This window comes from Heptranchias perlo, chromosome 44 (assembly GCF_035084215.1).
Source record: "Heptranchias perlo isolate sHepPer1 chromosome 44, sHepPer1.hap1, whole genome shotgun sequence".
Taxonomy (NCBI): Eukaryota; Metazoa; Chordata; class Chondrichthyes; order Hexanchiformes; family Hexanchidae; genus Heptranchias; species Heptranchias perlo.
In genome coordinates this window covers 5,435,096-5,456,649 of record NC_090368.1, presented here as the reverse complement: position 1 = coordinate 5,456,649, position 21,554 = coordinate 5,435,096, and the positions used below count along the sequence as shown (strand labels likewise).

Sequence of the window (21,554 nt, the reverse complement as noted above, 5' to 3'; positions counted from 1 at the left end):
CCAATGAGTATAGAGATTGCATTCAGAGACTGATGTAGTGTGCTTCATAGTTATATACAGTGGGAGAGCTTGCAGCCGCTGGTTAATTATTTGAGGGGAGGGCTGCACTGCCAGAGGTGCCGTTTTTCAGATGAGATCTTAAACCATGGCCCCGTCTGCCCTTGCAAGTTGGATGTAAAAGATCCCACAGAACTATTTGAAGAGGAGCATTGGAGTTCTCCTCCTCCTTCCCAACACCAATGTCCTGGGCCAATATTTATCCCTCAACCAACATCACTAAAAAAGAGACTGATTTGGTCATTTATCTCATTGCTGTTTGTGGGATCTTGCTGTGCACACTTTTGTGCTGCGTTTCTTCCATTACAGCGGTGACTACACTTCAAAAGAAGAAGTTAATTAGCTGTAAAGTGCGTTGGGACGTCCTGAGGCTGTGAAAGGCGCTATATAAATGCAAGTTCCTTCTTTCTGCACAGATGCTGGTGCTCTATGACTAAATAAGGAGAAACTTTCCACTGGCAGGAGGGTCGGTAACCAGAGGACACAGATTTAAAATAATTTGCAAAAGAACCAGAGGGGGGAGATCAGAGGAAAATTCTTTATTTAACGCAGCGAGTTGTTATGGTCTGGAATGCACTGCTTGCATGGAGTGGTTGAGGCAAATAGCGTAGATGCACTTAAGGGGAAACTAGATAAACACATGAGGGAGAAAGGATATGTTGGCAGGGTTAGATGAAGTAAGGTGGGAGGAGGTTCAGCATGAAGCAGTTGGGCCGAATGGCCTGTTTTGTGCTGTGAGTCCTATGTAATCCTATGGAAGAAGATTCAATAGAATCATTGAATGATACAGCACAGAAAGAGGCCGTTCAGCCCATCGTGCCTGTGCTGGCTCTTTGAAATGCATCTTCTTCCTTTAGCAAGCTTATTTGGTTCTTGTTAATGTAAATGCAAGTCTTTCTTTCGTTCAAAAAGCTGGCACCGGCACGATGGGCTGAACGGCCTCCTTCGCTGCTTTTTTTTTTGGTTTAGGCCCCCCTTTTATAAGAAGGGGGGGTTAGAGTGTAACTTTATTTTTAAAAACAAATCAAAACCAAATAATAAAGAGTCTAATAATAACTTTATTGTTCTGGACGAGGATGCACTCCAGTCCCTGCGGCGCCCACCGCTCGCGGAAAGCCTCAAGCATTCCGGCAGACACCGCGTGCTCCCTCTCCAGGGCCGCCCGGGCGCGGAGAATTCCGCGGAAGAGGGGCAGGCAGTCGGGGCGACCGCCCCCCACGGGCCGCGTCCAGCCTGGACCTGTGGAAAACCTTTTTTTACCCAGAGGGTGGTGGGTGTATGGAATTCGCTGGCCGAATTGGTGGCAGAGAGGCAGGGACTCTTTTTTAACAAGTACCTGGACCTGCGCCCAACGTGCTGCAAGCTGCAGGGCTACGGACCGGGTGCTGGAAGGTGGGATGAGAACGGGCACCTGGTTCGTTCTTGGAGCCGGCCCGGACACGATGGGCCGAACGGCCCCCCCACTTCTGTGCTGTATCTTTTCTACGGTCCCACAGGAATTGCAGGCGGCCTTGCGGGGGGGGGGGGGGTGGGGGGGGGGGTCCCGTGAAGTGGCTCAAGAGCCTGGGAGCAGTCGCGTGCACTGGGCGATCACGCCATTTTACGGACTCCCAGGCCGCCTGCGACTTCTGCGGCCTGGACGAGTCCGCGTTCCGTTTGTGCGCTGGGCGCGGGAGCCCGTTTGATTATTTGGGGGGGGCTGCCGCCTCCTCAAGTTCCGGCTGCACTTCAGTCCCACGCTCCTGATCTTCGGCCGCCCGGTGAGGAGGAGGAGGAGAGGGGGGGGAGGGGGGGGGGGGCGGGCAGGTCGGTGGACGTCCTCGTGGGCCTGTCCAAGGTGGCCATCCACGGGTCCAGGCTGGTCGCGGCCCGTGACGGGGCGGAGGGCGGTCGCCTCTCTTCCGCGGCATTCTCCGCGCCCGGGCGGCCCTGGAGAGGGAGCACGCGGCGTCTGCCGGTACTCTTGAGGCTTCCCGCACCCGGCGGAGTGCATCCTGGACCACAACAATAAAATTTTGATTTGACACTGGTTTTGGTTTTTTTTTTGCACATAAACACACCCTAAACCCCCCCTTCTTATAAAAGGGAGGCCTAAAACACACACAAAAAAAGAGCCCTGCTCTGTGCAACACTCTGCACCCCAGATGCCTCCCTTTTTGCTGATGGAGATGGGGTAGGGCAGGGAAGGGGTTCATTTGCATGGGCGCGATGACGCACGACGCACCTCATGGGCAAGGCGGGCGTCATGACGCATGACGCAGGGCTGCCTGGGACTATATATAGAGAGAGAGCGAGGGACGCGCCACTGCTCAAAGATCCCGAACGGGCAACGGAAAATTTTTTTTTCCCCCGCCGCCATTTTGAATCGGATTCGACCGTTAAATTTTTTTCTCCCCTCAAAACCGACCAAAAAACCCGGGGGATGGAGCAGACGGTGTTGGCCTTGAACCGGACGTCGAGCAGCGCTTTGCTGCAGCTACAGAACCAGTTTTACTGCTCGAGCCGCGGACCCCTCACCGCCGACGACGACGACGACGCCTGCGGCCCCCCGCGCCTGCTGCCGGGCGCCGGCGACGGCTCGCTCCCCCTCACCCCCGTCGAAGAAGACGACGACGACGACGGCGGCAGCCCGGCCGAGTCGCCCGCCACCGCCGCCACCCTCCTCCTCCTCTTCCCGCACGACCCCTTCTACCGCAGGACTTACGCGCTGGTCCGAGGATTTATCCGGCGGCACGCCCAGCAGCCGCGGCGGCCCAGGGAGGATGGCGGCTGGTTCGGCTGGGAGCGGGCTAAGGAAGGCGAAGAGGAGGACGGCAACGATCGCCTGGCGGCCGACACCCTGCAGAAGATCGGCGACCGGCTCATCGAGAAGCACGGGACGGCTTTCACGGGTAAGGGCGACGCCGCGGGGTCCTAGCGCCCGCCGGGTGCGGGGATGGAATTCTGGCATGGTGGTTTCACTCCCCTCCCCCCTCCCCTTATCAGTGGTATATTTTATTGATTTATAACCTAACTGGTATAAAATGGCACCCAACTGACTTATTCCTGCCTGCCATTTTCCTGTATCAGTGGGCGGTCTATTCGCCCATGGGGTTAACCAGCCACTGGCATTACCCAGTTTTATAAATAAGTTAATGGTGATGGCAATGAAGTCTTGGCTGCCATATGTTTGGCTAGTTGCTTTGCTTCCCCCCCCCCCCCCCCTCCCTCTCTTGCTTAGGATGTATTTGTATTGGTGGCTGTCAGCTTTGCACCTAATGGCCACTCAGTTGACACCTTTTTAGAGTGACTTTGCTTGTTTGGTGAATGTTTTGTGGATTGGGTGCAGTGTCTCTCTACATTTGCTGCTTTAGTGTTTTGCTTATGTGGTGATGTGGAGATGCTGGTGATGGACTGGGGTTGACAATTGTAAACAATTTTACAACACCAAGTTATAGTCCAGCAATTTTAAATAAAATTGCTGGACTATAACTTGGTGTTGTAAAATTGTTTACAATTGCTTATGTGGATTTTGGCTGTCTTCACCTGGCAGGTGATTTTGCTCTTGTGATTAGCTATTTTGCCTTGTTTAGTGGCTTGCTTAACTTTTTTTGAATAGAATGGGTATAAATCTGTGTTTGGCCTTCATTTTATGTTTGGCTTTCTCCTACCCATTTTTGAGAAGGGTATACTTTGGCATAACATTTTGTATGTGACTTTGCAGTGTGGAGTATAATGTATAACAGTGGCTTAATGTCCTTTGCATATTTAGACCATGGTGTGTTTTCAACATCACAGCTTGTTCTTAGTAACAAATTTGATATCTCTTTACAGTGGTGAGGGTGTACAAAGAGAAAGATCAGTCATATTGAGTTATATTCCCATTGTATTAATGCAGGGAAGTTCCTATCTGTCTACCCTGTTGTGCTCATCTTTAATGAGCTTAAAAACTGCATTCTGGATATTTTGCTGGTAAAAGTCCCTTGCTACACTACTGGAAATTATCATAAAGTACAGAGGGAATATTACTGCATGTAGGTGGTTCAGGGAATTGGTGTCAATTCTGAAGACTGATGTAACAACCTTTTTAAACCACTTCCATTTGACCTTTTTGAGGTAGTTTGGATTTTTTGATAGCTTCATTTTTATTTACTTGCCCATAAAATCTTTGGATATGCAGATGCTAATGAATCAGTCCTTGAACATAAGCTGTGTTTTTCCAGTTTTGACTGATTTATTTTTTTGCAAGCTGCTTTTTAAGCTTTCATTTTGTTTAATAATGTAATACACAGATGATACCTTCTAATGGGAACTCCCTCCCCTTGGGGTTGTGAATTCCCATTGCATTTTGGAAATGGAAAATGCTCTGTCAACAGCTGAAAATGAAAGACCAGTTAATAACTCCTCAATGAGGGGGTAGAAGTGGATGTAAACACACCCCCTACCCCTGGTACTGCCTGAGCTGTTTCTGGCATTTCCATACCGTTCACCTGAGGAAGGAGGAAGCCTCTGAAAGCTTGTGGAATTTAAAATAAATTTGTTGGACTATAACTTGGTGTTGTAAAATTGTTTACAGTTGAGCTGTTTCTGGCATTTTTTGTTTAGATTTCCACTCCTCACCACCACCCCCCACACTCTCGCCCTGTGTTTAGGCTTGTATGAAGTTTTTCAACTTGAGGTCATGGAAGAGATGAACTTTGTTCCTGTGCAAAGTGCAAACATATTGAGTTTTTTAAAACTGGATCGGAAACCAACAATGCTGGAAATTGCACAACCAGCCAGCATCTGGAAAGAAAACTTGTTAATATTTTGGATTTAACCCTTTTTTGTCTTGACTGAAAGATGAGCATTTTAGTAAGGTTTGGGGGGAGTGAGTGTGGGGTGGGGGAGATAACTAGTTGAATGACCTGCCACTTAATAGTTTGCCTCAATTATCTTTTACATTACTGGTAAGACATTTAAATTAACACCTCACATTGTGAAGTGTAGGGGCTTAGACTGTTGCCATGGGTACTCATGATGTGGAGATGCCGGTGATGGACTGGGGTTGACAATTGTAAACAATTTTACAACACCAAGTTATAGTCCAGCAATTTTATTTTAAATTCACAAGCTTTCGGAGGCTTCCTCCTTCCTCAGCGTTCACCTGAGGAAGGAGGAAGCCTCCGAAAGCTTGTGAATTTAAAATAAAATTGCTGGACTATAACTTGGTGTTGTAAAATTGTTTACAATTGCCATGGGTACTGTAAGTGCATCAAAAAGCTGGTGGTCTTTTGGGGCAGGGTATTGATTCTGTTTTGTGACTGGGAGGGGGTGTGAAATTACCAGAGGGTCAAAGTGGAGATGCTCTTATTTCCTAAGGGGACCAGAGGTAGATGTGTGAATTGTGGATGCTGAGAGCAGGATGTAAATAGTGGGCTGGACCGGATTCTCCCCACAATAACATGTTCTGTTTATAATCAACACTGCAACTGTACAATAGTACGTGTTGCACCTTGAGCATTCTTACAAAGGAGCCCCATGGCATTTCTCCCCCCCTCCCCCTGTTTAAAACACCATGTCGAAAAAATGCAAAGCAGCTGGTTAGCGGTTGAGGTGGAGCCCCTGAGACGAGGAGTCTCCAGCTGAACCATTAAATGCATCTCCTCAATGCTGTTGAAGTTTTTTTTAAACACACCATTTCCTGCTGATTTCCAGCATTCACGTCTCTACATTTCTTTACTTTTGCCTTCACAACGCAGTCAACGAACTGCTTGGGCTGGCCTGCCTGCACTTTATGAAGTAAATGTGTGCAGTTACACCGACTAGGAACGTCCAATATTTTCAGAAATCTCCTTTTTTGCTGAAGGAAGCTTGGAATGGACTCCAGGGTGTTGTGTAAACTCTGGGGGCTGAGCTGTGACATTGAGTTTGGGAGGGGGGTTGGAAAATACTGGAAACCTTCAGTCAGAGCCAGGATAGTTAATCTGGTGTCGGGGCAGGGGTATCTTTGGTATTTATGTCGGCAGCAGCAAGGGTGTGGCGTTTCAGGCTGGATTCCGGAGATTAAGTCTGCATGATCTGAACTTGCTGTTTTTAGCTCTGTGCACTCCTCCAATGGCTGTGCTACGTGGGTTTATTTGTACTGAGTGCACAAAAGGGCTCATCCTTGAAAGGATATTTAAACGAGATATGGGTGGAACCCAGATCATACTGGTATTTAAAGCCAAGGTCTCTATTAACTCTTGCTTGAGGAGCACCCAATTCATCCTGGTTACTATATTAAATATTGCTTTCTGAAGTAGGTCGTCTTTCCCTCCACTCAAGCTCTGTTCTTTGTCCTATTTCATCCCACCCAGGGCAAGGAGACTGCTGACTCATGCTGGGATACAGCACAGAAGGGGCCCTTTGGTCCATTGTGCCTGTGCTTGCTCCTTGAAAGAGCTATCCAATTAGTCCAGCAGCCCCCACCCATGCCTTGACCAAGCTGGTATCCTCCAGTGGCACTGAGCCCAGCTCTAGCACCCCAAGTAATTCTGCATGAGCTAGTGATATCCTATTTCAACTGAGGATGTCTTGCTATTGCGAGCAAATGCCAAGAGAAATGCAGACAATCTACAAGTGGGGACTGTTAGCTCCAGCCTCCCATTCCTCTGCATTCTGTCGCAACCAGAGAATTGGGAGGAAATGAATAATTGAGTGACTGCTCGACCTTTCCATTTCTATTTTACTTGGCTAGATTAATCCTGTGCTTATTGAGGGCTTGGTGTAAATAAACCCTTCTGTGGATGGCTATAAATAGTCCCTGATAGTCAGAAATACCATTTAGTTTAGTCAAGACCAGTTTGAGCTTTGGGTGGATTATTTTTCTTGCAGACTGGTGTGGCTTTATTGTTCTGTGGGTGTGTTTATTTTTTAAAAAAAGTTTCTGGAATGTCTGAGTTTGTAGTTTTGTAATATTGATAGGGTGCCTGAAGATAGGCACTCAACAACATACTATTTTTTTTTTGCTAATGGGTATCTTTGGCCTGGATTTCAGAGACACAAAGTCTAAAGCTGCTTTTTTTTTAGTTTCAGCTCTGGGAGGCAAGGTTTACATTTCTGTAGACCCCATGCATGCTTCTTAGACTGCACCTGGGGTCGCTGACTCTTGTTGGATATCTCCCCAGGAGGTTTCATCACATGACCGCCTGCCTGACTGCCCCACGCAGTCGAATAGCTGCCTCCCCCAAAAAAAAACTTTTTTATAACTATTAAATGAAAGTGTTCAAAACTTTAACTTTTTTATTTCATGCCCCTATGATTTTTCTTGGATTGCTCACAGCAGTCTCCTGACTCCAGGACAATCCTAAAGGATTGGTAACTCTTATCTGCACTGGGATAATGGAATTAATGCCAGGAGCAGGGTCAGAAAAGAACAATATAACAGCTGTTTAATGTCCTGTTATCAACTTTTGCTTGCAGTTCACAATTTTAAATAATTGAGAACCTCTGGATATTGGTAAATTCGATGCAGCCTTGTATCTGTTTTGCTACCTCTTGAATATGTAACCTTCCGTCCTGTAAGTAGATTTTTAAAAAAAAACACGCACACAAATTTGTTTACAAGCCCTAATCTAATCTTCAATCGATACACACCTAGCTCATTCAGCAAGGCAAATTAGTTTTCTGTTTTAACATTGTGTATGTAGTGCACTAGGCAGCTGCACATTCTGCTAGCCCATTGTACATGGCGATTGATAGTGTTTTTAGTGCATCCTTGTTCAGCTTACATGGAGAGGCTAATGTGTGAAATGGGACACATTAGCCTCTCTTTAAAGTCATGGTGCATATTCTTGTATATTTCAGCTCTAAATGTGTCACACTGTGATTACCCCCTCCTGCAATTAACTGGGTGACAGGTTTACATAGGCAGTTTCCATTATAAAGGTGGACATAAGAGTTTATAATGAGGGGGGAAGTGGGCCTGACAGGAAGTGCACTGTAAGATTTTTAATGTGTTAAATTATCTGCTTGGTTTGCAGCTAGGTGAAGACAAAGTTTTGTTGTAGGGAAAGAGCTGGCACAGGCACAGTGGGCTGAATGGCCTCCTGTGCCATAAGCATTCCATACATATTAATAAATTCACTGTCCAGGCTGCATTATTCACAGTACCTCATCTTTTTCCCCCCATAGGAATGATAAATCGTCTAAACATCTCTGGGAAGAGTGATCTCGACGCAATCCCGCGAGTTGCCACTGAAATGTTCAGCGATGGGGAAGTGAACTGGGGCAGGGTGGTGAGTTTCATTGCCTTCGGGGCTGTAATGGGTGATCACCTGAAGAAGATTCAGCGGGAGGACTGCATCGACGACGTGGCCGCACAAGTCACGCAGTACCTGACTGGACAGAAGAAGGAATGGCTAGAGACACACAATGGCTGGGTAAGGATGCCCACCACCTTGAAGCTGTGCCACTTCAGCTGCTGCATGAGCTTTGACCAGCACCAAAGTACAAACCTATACGCACCCTGTGGGAGTCTCCTGCTCTTCCCACCCCCTCTCCAGATGATCTGGTCTCACTAGATTGCTGTTGGTGCTGGTAACTTGCTGTGCCATCACCCCATGGCTGTTTGTGTTTTGAGCCTATGCAGTGTTTCTGGACTTTGCGGCGGGCCAATGTTATCTTGATCTGATCCTATCTTCACCTGATATCCCTGCATGATTAAGTTCCACCAAGTAGGTCACAGGGCAGTTTTTAAAACTAGGAGCATTAGATACATTTTTCTCTCCTAGCCTGGGGACACTGTGCCCAGCTGTAGAATAGAACACAAGATCAGAACAGGCAAGGAATGAAAGCTGGGATCCATCTGGCCTGTGACTCTGGCACAGTGGGAGGTGCATGTACCCAGGACCTGGAGGCTTTTTAACATCCCCCTTTTATAGGCTGTCATTGGGAGTGCAATAGCCTCACTGACTAGCAGGGCATCCAGTAATACCATATTGCCGTGCACAGCAGACAGCCCTTTACATGGCAATCTGGAACCCCCCTTATTGTTGCCCAGTTCTCAAACAGTCGGGCAGCTCTGTTTCCTGCATTTTGTGTGAATGACATTGACATGCCTTTGTAACTGATCGTAGTGACACTCCATGGGGGGTGATTGCCCAATTGGTGAGCTGCGTTTCAGTGGTTCACTCCTCCTGTGGGCGCGTGCTGCTTGTGAATGAGACTGATGTACACAACGTCCTGGTGACGCGGCACTTGAGCATGGGATTGAGTGCTCTGAAGTAATTGATTGCCCGGGTTATGCAATCATGAAAGGCATTGCATACGATAATCAGATAGAATTGGGCAATGTATTCCCATCGCTTACAAAGTCCAATTGGTCAGTGTTTAGTTTCACCTGGCTCATTGCTAACCAAACAGCTTTCAGCACCTTTGAAGTAGAAACACCTGCTTAAAAGCAATCCCAAATCTGTCCACAGCAGCTCTGTTTTATGGTTTTAAGTTGAGTTGCATGCCATTGGCTCATTGGGGACCCTGGTCTGTGCTAGGTTAGCAGATCTCAGTAAGGGTGCTACAATTGGTCTTCATAATCCCCTGAGCCCAAGAGAAAGAAAGAAAACTTGCATTTAAATCAGGCCTCAGGATGTCAGTGCTTCACAGCCAGCAAGCTACTCTTGAAGTGTGGGCGTTGCAATTTGCACACAGCAAGGTCCCACGAAAGGGAGAAAACCGGCCCACATTCCTGCTTCTGACTGCTGTCTTGTGACTCCCCACTCGACCCTACCTGTGAATGTGGCTAGATGGTGGGTTCAGCTGCAGTGCTCAGTACCCTGGTGGGAATTATTGTCGAGGCTCGTGAGCAACAGTTGTGACCAAGATGACTGATGTCTGTACCTGGGTGGGTACATAGGCCCAGGAGGAGGCCATTCTGCTCCTCCATTCAAGTAGATCATGGCTAATCTTTGCCCCATTTGGGTTGGGTTTGAAGAACAACTTGCATTTATATAGCACCTGGTTTGGGAGGAGGGTTACACGTGGGTGAGAGTAAAGAATGGTAATATGGGCAGGGGAGTGGGACTAGCTGGATTGCTCTTGCAGAGAGCTGGATTGGGCTGAACGGCCACCTTCCATGCTGTGATTGAGATTTTTATGGTGGTGGATTGATTCTCCTTGCTTCTGTTCCTGAATGCTGGTGTTTTTGTTTTCATAGGATGGCTTCACGCAATTCTTCCACGAGAACAATGCCGAGGAGTCCACAAAGAAAGTGTTGATGTGGATTGCTGGTTTCGGATTAGCCGGAGCAGGCATTATGCATCTCCTGAGGTGAGCCTCTGAACTCACAACTGACTGTAAAACTGTGCTTTCCCTCCCAATAAAAGGGGCACTCTAATCACCCACGCGTTGCCCATTTTCAGTCTGGCTTTTGGGGGCCCGGCCGTTTTGGGAGCCGCCTTGGAGAATGTTTGCGGTGCAGTGAATAGGGGGGGGGGGATGAAGACCGAAGCAGTCCTGTCCCAAGTGGAGGCCCCCGCTTAACATGGAGCAAGAGGATTGAGGCCTTTGAACAGTTCACCCACCATTGTTGATCTGAAGATTGAAGTTGGAAGATTATATTCCCGTTTGGTACATTCGGTGTGTACTATGTGGATTCAGAGACTTTTGTTAAAACTAACAGACTTTTCAAAACCGTGACAGGACTCTGAACTCCCTGACCAGTGCTGCATCAACTCTGTACAGACCCAAATCAGCACCTGTACCAGTCTGTCACTGAACAGGAATGACCGCCACTCCATTGTTAAGAGTCATTGTCCTTTCTTGTGTGCTCTCCCTCAATTCTCTCCCCCTTTTTCTCCCCCCTCATGTCCAAACTGAAAGATTGAGGTGGGGGGGTGGGGTAGGAGAGGAGAGATTGTGGGAGAAGTGGGCAAAACTGTCGTTGGGTGGTCAGAAAAGGGCTTTGGGACAAGAGCGGGATAGAAAATACTAGATTTCCACAATACATTACAATGCCACGTACATTCGAAGCAACTGACCTGTGTCCTCGTTAAATCTGAGGTGTTGACATTTCTTTAAATGGCAGCCTTTTGGTTGTTCACCAGATCTGATTCCAATGAATCTTTCCAAATAAATAATTGTACCTTTTTTTTGAATAGGCAATGTATGTGAAGTTAAATTTTAAAAGGGGGGAGGGGAGAAATGGGAGCTTTCTGTAGCAAGCTGCCCACGGGTGGTTCTGTGCTCTGGGGTTCGATGCTACATTTCCACCCGAGGGGGGGGTGTGGGGCAGGTCTCATTTAAACAGCGGTGACGTGTGATTTAGTTTTTCCAAGCTGTGGGGGGGGGGGGCTTTGTCCAGTCGAGAATCAGGCCAGTGCTGTGGTTACTGGCCTGAGTCCTCATGTTGAATATTCACTGAAACCCTTGATGTCAATTAATGCCTTCACTCACTCACTCAGTGAGAGGTGTAGTGGGCTTACAGGAATTCTTTGGCAGATAGCAGCCCAACATTGGGATAACTGGGCAGCCATTCAGTGAGACACATTGATTTCCATTTCTGAGCAGCAGTTCAATAGCCAGTGTCCCAATCAATGATCCTCTCTCCTTGTTTCATTGTCTTTTTAATAATCAGCAGCTTTTCAGATATGATATAACCCTGGGTGATTCATCTCTTTTTTGTTTTAATTTTTTATTTAAGGTTACATTCCTGTTTTTAATATTTGCTGATGGATCTCGGGCGTTCCAAGGTTTTTCTCATGCCATTTAAAGTCTGCTGCTTTCTGTTGACCTATTGTTCTGAAATAAATTTGGACTCGATTTAACTTTTTTTGTTAGTTTTAAGGCTCCACCCTTGCCTCTGGTGGGTCCTCAGGACGGCCGATGCCCTGAGCAGGGGCCTCTGAGATCTGGGGGGGGTGGAGGGGAGTGGGACATAAATTGAGCTATGGTTTGATGGCTCTTCCCATGGCCTGATGGGGACACAGTGGGAGTGTTGATTATGGAGCCAATAATCTGTCTCTAGTGCTAACCCTCTGATTCAAGGTGCTGGGGGGAGGCTAAAGGTAACGTAGCCCTCTTAGCAACAGCTGGCCAACAATAACACAGTAGGTTCCAAGTGGTGCATGTTGTAACTATTTGTCCTTGTATACGACCGCACGTCACTGGCAAGTAAGTTGGCTACCGCCAACCCTTCTCGGCACTTTTTTTATTTGTAGCTTTTTAAAATAACAAATCAAAGCATGTTCTGCACACTTTTTAAAATTGCTTCTGGCAATTTGGTATTCAAAGAATGGAGAGCTCAAAATGCAGTGATAAAACATTTAGTTTGGTGCTCAGAAAATTCCTTTGTTTTATTCAAAAAAAAATTTGGGCCACTTCAGTTGACATACAGTAAGATCCCAGCAGTACTATATGGTGCTGCTCAGTAACCCCTGGAGTTTACATTTGTGAAGATTGCATTTGCCATGCTGGATGCTGAGTACAGTGGAGCCTTAAGGTCAGTGGGCACTGCCAGGCAAGAGGTAATTTACACAACATTGTAAATGGCAGCTTTATTGTAAATTAAAGTATTTTTTGAAAGAAGTAGTTTTCTGTTTTTTCATTGTGTGCCTGCTTCCTGCCAAATGAGCTGGGGGGTTTTTTCTGGCTGTTTTCACAGTATCGCCCTCCCCCCACCTTAGCCCTGTTCTGTACATTCTATGCACACCCCAAACAGGCCATTCAGCCCAACTGGTCTATGCTGGTGTTTATGCTCCACACAAGCCTCCTCACTTCATCTCATCCTATCCCCATGGCTTTCCTTTCTCCCTCATGTGTTTATCGAGCTTCCCCTTAAATCCGTCTACACTATTTGCTTCAACCACTCCATGTGGTAGCAAGTTCCACATTCTCAGCACTGGGTAAAGAAGTTTCTCCTGAATTCCCTATTGGATTTATTAGTGACTATTATATTTATGGCCCCCTATTTCTGGTCTCCCCCCACAAATGGAAACATCTTCTCTAGCTACCCTATCATCATTTTAAAGACCTCTACTAGGTCACCCCTCAGACTTTTTTCTAGAGAAAAGTGGCAAATGGAATTCAATCCAGATAAGTGAGGTAATGCATCTGGGGAGAGCAAACAAGGCAAAGCATAGAATGAGAGCAGGGAGGTTATGCTGGAACTGTATGAAACACTAGGCCACAGCTTGAGTACTGCGTACAGGTTCTGGTCACCGCATTACAGGAAAGATGTGATTGCACTAGAGAGGGTACAGAGGAGATTTACAATGACGTTGCCAGGGCTGGAGATTTCTACGGAAAAGGAGGCTGAGGGGAGATTTAACTGAGGTGTATATGAGGGGTCTAGTTTCCTTAGCAGGGTCAATAACCAGGGGGCATAGATTCAAAGTAATTGGTAGAAGGATTTGAGGAGAATTTTTTTCACCCAGAAGGCGGCGGGGGTCTGGAAAAATTTAAATCCACGCTCCCATTAATCTGCAGAGATCGTGAGTCACTGATTTTTGGGGTGGTTTGCTAGTGTCCTATTCAACCATGGGGTGAGGGGGGATTGCTGGGGTGGACTTGATGAAAATCACGGGCTAGCTGAATTGCAGTTGGGGAGGGGGTTTTAGCCCCTGACAGTTTTTATTTTGATCAGCATCTTGTTTGAAAGGGCAGCCATTGTGTGATAGCAAAGGTCCCACAAACAGCAATGTGATAATGACCAGGTGATTTTTTTTTTTGTGTGCTTGAGGGATAAATATTGGCCCAGGATCCCCAATGGGATCTTTTGCATCCACCTGAGCGGACGGGGGGGGGCCTTGGTTTAACAGCTCATCCAAAAGACGGCACCTGTGACTGTGCAGCACTCCCTCAGTACCGACAATGGGAGTTGCAGCCTGGATTTTGTACTCTAGTTTCAAGTGGGACTTGAGCTCACTACCTTCTGACTCCGGCAAGAGTGCTACCCACTAGACCATGGCTGAAGGTGACTTATGAGCAGAAGTTTTTTCAATTCATTATTCATGGGATGTGGGCATCGCTGACCAGCATTCATTACCCATTCCTAATTGCCCTTGAGAAGGTGGTGAGCTGCTGACTTGAGCCACTGTAGTCTGGGGTGAAGGTTCTCCCCCAGTGCTGTTAGGGAGCGAGTCCCAGCATTTTGACCTAGTGGCAATGAAGGAACGGCGATATATTTCCAAGTCGGGATGGTGTGTGACTTGGAGGGGAACGTGCAGGTGGTGTTCCCATGTGCCTGCTGCCCTTGTCTTTCTAGGTGGTAGAGGTCACGGATATGGGAGGTGCTGTCGAAGAAGTCTTGGCTAGTTGCTGCAGTGTAACCTGTGGATAGTACACACTGCAGCCACTGTGTGCTGGTGGTGAAGGGAGTGAATGTTCAGGGTGGTGGATGGGGTGCCAATGAAGAGTTAGTGACCCAAGTGATGCCCTCCTTCAGTTTTTGGGGGAGATGGAACACAAGCACTTTTGGTGGAGTAGAGAAACTGGGGGTGGGGGCAGATGTAGAGTGACAATTATGGGATGCATCTTGTGGTAATGTTCTCTGGTCATGTCAACACGCACACACATGTGCTGAGGGTCACTGATCAAGGATGGGGCTTAGGTTCCCGCCTGCACCTTTCCTGGTGTGTGTATCCGGTTCACCAATTGAATAACCAAGCCAGTGCCTCTTGGACTTTTGTGAATCACTGGGTGGTGTTACTCGGCTGTGGGAGTGGTTGCTGTGGTATCGGCTGCTTATCAGAACTGCGAGGGAAATCATTTCCGTATAACGCACGGAAAGCTGGCATAGGGTGGAGGAGGGGTGACTGTGCTTCAGTTGGCTTTAGCATCCTGGGTTCATAGGGCAGGCTGTTTCTTCCATCCCCACCCCCCCCAAAAACCACTCAAACTGGTTGGCGAGTGGGCTGTGATGGTGGAATAGTGGGTTTGTGCTTGCGTGCAAATGGCTGCTAGGGTGAGGTGGAATGGTTACGGTGCTTTTAATTGCCATGAATCGTAGGCTCCCGTCGCCACCCTGGTATGTAAACAGAACATTACAATGCAGAGGCGATGTTATTTCGATGGCCTAAAGGGGATGGTGACTGGTGAAAGGCATTTCCTGTAATCCTGGTGCTGTGTCCATTATTAATAATTAAACCAAGCCTCAGTGCTCATTAATGGTGAAATCAAGTTTCATTATTAAAACCGGGCAAAATGTTACTCGTGAGTGAGTCAGGCCGTAGTGTTGGTGATTAATGGCCAGTTATGCAACTGTGGGAGGAAGCACCAACAGCTGTTGGTGGGACCTTTGCGGTCTTATTGCTCCGAGTAGCTGAGGCTCAGCGAGTAGCTCTCTTGCCTCTGAGTCAGAAGACCATGGGTTCGAAGCCCACTCCCGAGACTTGAGTCCATAATCCAGACTGACACTTCCAGTGGCAGTGCTGAGGGAGTGCTGCACTGTTGGAGGTGCCGTCTTTCAGATGAGTCCGCCCTCAGGTGGATGTAAGAGATTCCACGGCACTATTTCAAAGAACAACAGGGGGGGAATTCTCCCTGGTGTCCTGGGGCAATATTTGTCCCTCAACCAACATCACTAAAACAGATTATCTGATCATTTATCACATTGCTGCTTGTGGGATCTTGCTGTGCGTAAATTGGCTGCCTCGTTTCCTACATTATAATGGTGACTGCATTTCAAAAGTACTTCATTTGATGTAAAGCGCTTTTGGACGTCTTGAGGTCATGAAAGGTGCTATAGAAATGAAAGGTCTCTCGTGCCTTAGCTTCAGCCAGCGAAGAGAACACAGTTGGTGACTGCCTCTGACGGCCCTTGCAGCAAAGTGTGTGCACAAAGCAGATTGGGCTCGGCTGTGTTGCTCACCATGGTGGAATAGCCAACTGTCACACCTAAAGGAATAGTCAGTCGGAGGCACCTGTGGAACGGTATCCCAGTGAGGGCGGGAGAGACGAGGAGAATATTTCCTGGGATCAGAGACCTGGACCTTGGTTAGGTCACACTAGAATAGTGTGCACAGATCTATTGTCCACACTACATAGAAACAGGCCATTCAGCCCAACTGGCTCCGCACAAGCCACCTCCCACCATTCTTCATCTCACCCTATCAGCATATCCTTCTATTCCTTTCTCCCTCGTGTTTATCCAGCTTCCCCATAAATCCGTCTATGCTATTCTCCTCAATCGCTCCATGTGGGAGCGAGTTCCCCATTCTCACCACTCTCTGGGTAAAGAAGTTTCTCCCGATCTGTTGGTGACTATCATATTGATGGCCCCTTGTTCTGGTCTCCCCCACAAGTGGAAACATCTTCTTTATGTCTACCCATCGAGCCCCTTCCATAATTTTAAAGACCTCTATCAAGTCACGCCCCAGCCTGTTCTGTCTTTCCTGATGATTATAGCCTCTCAGTTCTGGTATCATCCTTGTGAATCTTTTTTTTTTGCACCTTCTGCAGTGCCTCTATATCCTTTTTGTAAAATGGAGACCAGAACTGTGCACAGTACTCTAAGTGCTGTCTAACCAAGGTTCTATCCAAGTTAAACACAACCTCTCTGCTTTTCAATTCTATTCCTATACAAATGAACCCCAGTGCTTTGCATGTTTTATTGCCCTTGTTAACCTGCTTTTAATGATTTGTGAAGCTGTACCCCGTTTGGGACGAGGCCACGAAAGGCACTATATTAAGAGTTCCAAGGTAGCGACAGTGACTACACTCCAAAATAGTAACGCATTGTGTCTGAAGAATTTTGGCATGCATCTTGAGAGATGCGATAAGGCACTACAGAATTGCAAGCCTCTTTTTTTCAAAATTATTTTGTATTGTTGTGCCAATCAGGAAGTAAGGCACTGTGCTCGCATGGAAATTTGCAAACGGAAGGAAGTTTTGCATATTTCTCAGTTTTTTTTTTTGCATTCGGTCATGCAAAAAAAATTATCAATTGTGTACTTCGAACAGCAAGGCTGGTTTCGACTTGAGAGTCAACGTGAGGGTGGTTAAATGGAGAACCTCTTTTGAAATGACAAGCAAAACCCTGTTACCTCAAGAGGGTTTTTTTTTTCTTCAGAATCTTCTTTCTGCTTCTTGTAGTTTCCTGGAAATATTTCAGTCCAGAAATAAATCTCGCCACGGGCTCATTGGGTGAAGCACTCGACAGCAATTTTCCCATTTAAGTAGCGCCTTTGGAACATAGGAACAGGAGGAGGCCATTCAGCCCCTCGTGCCTGCTCCGCCATTTGATAAGATCGTGGCTGATCTGTGATCTAACTCCATATACCTGCCTTTGGCCCATATCCCTTAATACCTTTGGTTGCCAAAAAGCTATCTATCTCAGATTTAAATTTAGCAATTGAGCTAGTATCAATTGCCGTTTGCGGAAGAGAGTTCCAAACTTCTACCACCCTTTGTGTGTAGAAATGTTTTCTAATCTCACTCCTGAAAGGTCTGGCTCTAATTTTTAGACTGTGCCCCCTACTCCTAGAATCCCCAACCAGCGGAAATAGTTTCTCTCTATCCACCCTATCCGTTCCCCTTAATATCTTATAAACTTCGATCAGATCACCCCTTAACCTTCTAAACTCCAGCGAATACAACCCCAATTTGTGTAATCTCTCCTCGTAACTTAACCCTTGAAGCTGGGTATCATTCTAGTAAACCTACGCTGCACTCCCTCCAAGGCCAATATGTCCTTCCGAAGGTGCGGTGCCCAGAACTGCTCACAGTACTCCAGGTGCGGTCTAACCAGGGTTTTGTATAGCTGCAGCATAACTTCTGCCCCCTTGTACTCTAGTCCTCTCGATATAAAGGCCAGCATTCCATTTGCCTTCTTGATTATTTTCATATTTGAAGCAGAGTAAAAACCGTCCCGTCAGAAAGAAATGGAGGCCTAGCCAATGAAGGAGAGATGAGCTTTTGGTCACCTGTCCTCACATCTCCTTACGTGGCTCGGTATCAAATTTTGTCTGATAATCGCCTTGGGGACGTTGAGAGCGCTATATAAATGCAAGTAGTTGTTGTTAATGTGGTCCAACCAGACTTGGTGATGGATGGCTAACCCACTTGTGCATCGGATACGCTCAAGTCTGCACCCTTATGGACCTGGAGCGAAGGTGGGGGTCCTAACAGAGTGTAATTTTCTTGGACTTGACACCAATTTGGTTGCAAATAATCTTTATTGAGTTCAACCGAGTCTTGACACACTCAATGTCTTAAGCAGAGAAATAAATGATATTACCCACTTTCACTCTAGAGAATGTACCCTTTGTCGACTTTTTCACCCTTGTCTCTACGAATTAAAGCTCAAGCTTCTTAAAGGGATCCAGTCATGCACGGCCATCTTTTGAAAGGAATTGTTTTATCAGTTTCCTAACTGATCTGTTGATCGTTGCCTTGCTTGTTTGTGAGATAAGCCAGCTTCTTATCTGGAAGACCGCTGCCCCCTTATTCAGCATTCCTTGCTAACAAAAGACCTCGCCTTGCTGACAAAGTCTTTTTCTTGCTAAGTGTCGTCCATACCCTGAAGAATTCAGGGACTAAGCAACATGCCCATTTTATTATCTCCAGCGACAGTACAAGTCCACAAGCTGTTTACTAGTGAAAAGAAAGTAAAAAGAAAAGCTTAATCATATGAGATTAAACCAAATCACTCAAGAAGCTCGACACCATCCAAGATAAAGCAGCCCGCTTGATTGGCACCCCATCCACCACCCTAAACATTCACTCCCTTCACCACCGGCGCACCGTGGCTGCAGTGTGTACCATCCATAGGATGCACTGCAACAACTCGCCAAGGCTTCTTCGACAGCACCTCCCAAACCCGCGACCTCTACCACCTAGAAGGACAAGAGCAGCAGGCACATGGGAACAACACCACCTGCACGTTCCCCTCCAAGTCACACACCATCCCGACTTGGAAATATATCGCCGTTCCTTCATCGTTGCTGGGTCAAAATCCTGGAACTCCCTTCCTAACAGCACTGTGGGAGAACCTTCACCACACGGACTGCAGCGGTTCAAGAAGGTGGCTCACCACCACCTTCTCAAGGGGCAATTAGGGATGGGCAATAAATGCCGACCTCGCCAGCGACGCCCACATCCCATGAACGAATAAATGAAAAAAAATCCTAATTCTATGTATATAAGAATAGGGTATCTTACAGGGGTGGGGGAAGAACGATCAGGGTGGGAGGCAGTGATAGTACTAATGGGGACAAGGGAATTACAAATGGAAGTGGTCATGAGCAAATGAAGGCAGCGGGACTAGCTGGACTGCTCTTGCATAGAGCTGGCACAGACTCGATGGGCCGAAAGGCCCATTCTACGATTCTAGGTGTTCAATGTAGAGCCAAAGGCTAGCCAGTTGGGAGTTTGTGCCGTGGTTAGCGACCTGGAGGGCGGGGGGGGAGAGTTGTGACAGAAAGGGGGTGATTTTAAACCCCGAAAACGGGCGGGTGGGAGTTGAATATAGTTGGGGGGGGGGTTTTTTTGGGTCACGACCGTAAAATTTTCGGACTTTGCATTCCCAGCCCCGACGTTAAACCCGGAAATAAAGCCGGATTGCGGTCGCGACCCAACAAAAAACTATTTTCAACTCCTCCCGTCCCCAACCCACCCGTTCCTGGGGTTTAAAATCACCCCCAAAGTGTCGGGGTGGACCTCTCCTGCGAAGGAAATAAAGGCTGGTTTTTCTTTTAACAAAGGGCCTTATCATTGTCTCTAATGAGCTTCAGCGGCCTGTAGCTCCTGAAGCAGCGATGAGTTCTCCTTCCCGAGGCGGCTGGGTGTCGTCTCTTTCTCTCCCCCTCTTGCTGACCTCCGTCATCTTCAATCAGCTGAAGTGCACACTGGACGTCAGCAAGGCTGAGAAAAGAGTTTCTACGAATTTCAAAGCCTTCACACGTAGGCCCGGGGGAGAGGGGGCGGGATTCCAAGAACTCGACATTTCAAACTGCACGCTTCTGGGAAATCGTCGTCAACTTTAGTTCCAGCTTTGACAAGCCCTTACTTCCTCCCTCACCGTCCAAACCAGATGACTGACCACATCAGTGCTTGTGTGTGTGTGTGTGGGCAGAGGAAAGGCCGTTAATAAAGACCCTGTCACTTCAGACCATGCTTTGGTTTCGACCATTTATTAATTTGCTTCCCTCGCCAACCCTGCCGAGTGCTGACTCTCGCTGGGGGTACAGTTCATCCGGTGCCTCGGATGGGACGTCCCAGGCAGTAAGTCTTGTTGCTCGGTTGGGTTCTGCCCCTATTGCAGGTCCTAACTCTAAAGTCTCACGCATGGGATTCCGAAGATACTTTACCAGGGAAGAGGGTCTAAGACGGCTTCCCGTTATCTCCCTCACCGATTTTGATCTATGGAGTGCGTTCTCCTAGACGGGCTGCGACTGAGGCTGAAGAGGCCTCACCTACAACCTTTACCATGGCCCAACTGCCCCCCCCCCAATGGACGCCGGTATTCAGCTGTGGATTCCACTCGTCAGGACCGTCTGGAGTGGGGCTCGAACCCCTTCACCTTCTGAACTAGAGGTGGGAACACTACCCCGAGCCAGTGGTCACTCAGTCCAGACCTGCGTAATCCCCAACTGGATGTCAACCCATCATTTAGACACCATCTACTGGTCTCCGGTCCCCGGGGACTGTCTGGAGTGCGGCTCAGAACCCTTCACCTTCTGACCTGGAGGCTGGAATGGCTACCGTCGAGCCAAAGCCTCGCCCTTAGAGAATGAGGATCAGAAGGTTATTCAACCATGAGATTGAACCCAATTGCCCACACATATACACACACACAAATACATACACAGTTTCTGGCAGGGGGCACCGTCTACAATTGGGTATCTTGCTAGGCCAAAGGGCATCAAGAGTCAGTCTTTAAGGGCGACACTGGAGTCACACATGGGCCCAGACCAGTGGCCGGTTCCCTTCCCTGGAGGATTTTAGTGAACCAGTTGGGTTTTAATGACGATCCGACAGCTTTTCATGGTCATTTTATCTGGTGCCAGCCGACAAATTACCTGATTCATTGAATTCAATTTCACAACCTTATCCAAACCACTCATCATTTTGAACACTTCTATGAGATCTCCTCCTAACCTTCTTTGCGAGCCCCCACTCCAGAGACTTGAGCCCCATAATCCAGGCCGACACTCCCAGTGCCAGTCCTGAGGGAGGTGCCGTCTTTCGGATGAGACGTTAAACCGAGGCCCCGTCTGCCCCCTCTCACGGCCGCTATTTCGAAGAAGAGCAAGGGGGGGGGGGAGTTCTCCCCGGTGCCCTGGGGCCGATATTTATCCCTCGACCAACACCTAAAAACAGACGATCTGGGTCATTTATCACATCGCTGTTTGTGGGATCTTGCTGTGCGCAAATTGGCTGCCGCGTTTCCTACATTACAACAGTGACTACACTTCGAAAAAAAATCGGCTGTAAAGCGCTTTGGGACGTCCTGAGGTCGTGAAAGACGCTGTAGAGATGCAAATTGTTTCGTTCTAACACCTCAGCTTTCAAATGAGGGAGAGGAAACAGCCATTTGTTGTCTCTTATCTCGCTTGGTGAAT

At 47.6% G+C, this 21,554-nt stretch overlaps 1 protein-coding gene and 1 long non-coding RNA gene across 2 annotated transcripts in view; one reads left to right on the top strand and one right to left on the bottom strand.

The window, feature by feature from the left end:
- Positions 1 to 2,349: 2,349 nt before the first annotated feature.
- Positions 2,350 to 12,582, top strand: LOC137306656 (induced myeloid leukemia cell differentiation protein Mcl-1 homolog). Its single transcript, XM_067976001.1, has 3 exons — positions 2,350 to 2,948; positions 8,191 to 8,438; positions 10,211 to 12,582. The coding sequence occupies exons 1-3, from the start codon at positions 2,480 to 2,482 to the stop codon at positions 10,325 to 10,327; spliced, it is 834 nt and encodes a 277-aa protein (XP_067832102.1). The 5' UTR covers positions 2,350 to 2,479; the 3' UTR covers positions 10,328 to 12,582.
- Positions 12,583 to 18,148: 5,566 nt separating this feature from the next.
- The window catches only part of LOC137306657 (uncharacterized), a 48,396-nt gene continuing 44,990 nt past the window's right edge, over positions 18,149 to 21,554 (bottom strand). Inside the window, exons 2-3 of the long non-coding RNA XR_010958920.1 lie at positions 21,091 to 21,302; positions 18,149 to 18,585 (exon numbers count right to left, since the gene is read on the bottom strand). This is a non-coding gene — a long non-coding RNA (uncharacterized lncRNA). The remainder of the gene's footprint in view (positions 18,586 to 21,090; positions 21,303 to 21,554) is intronic.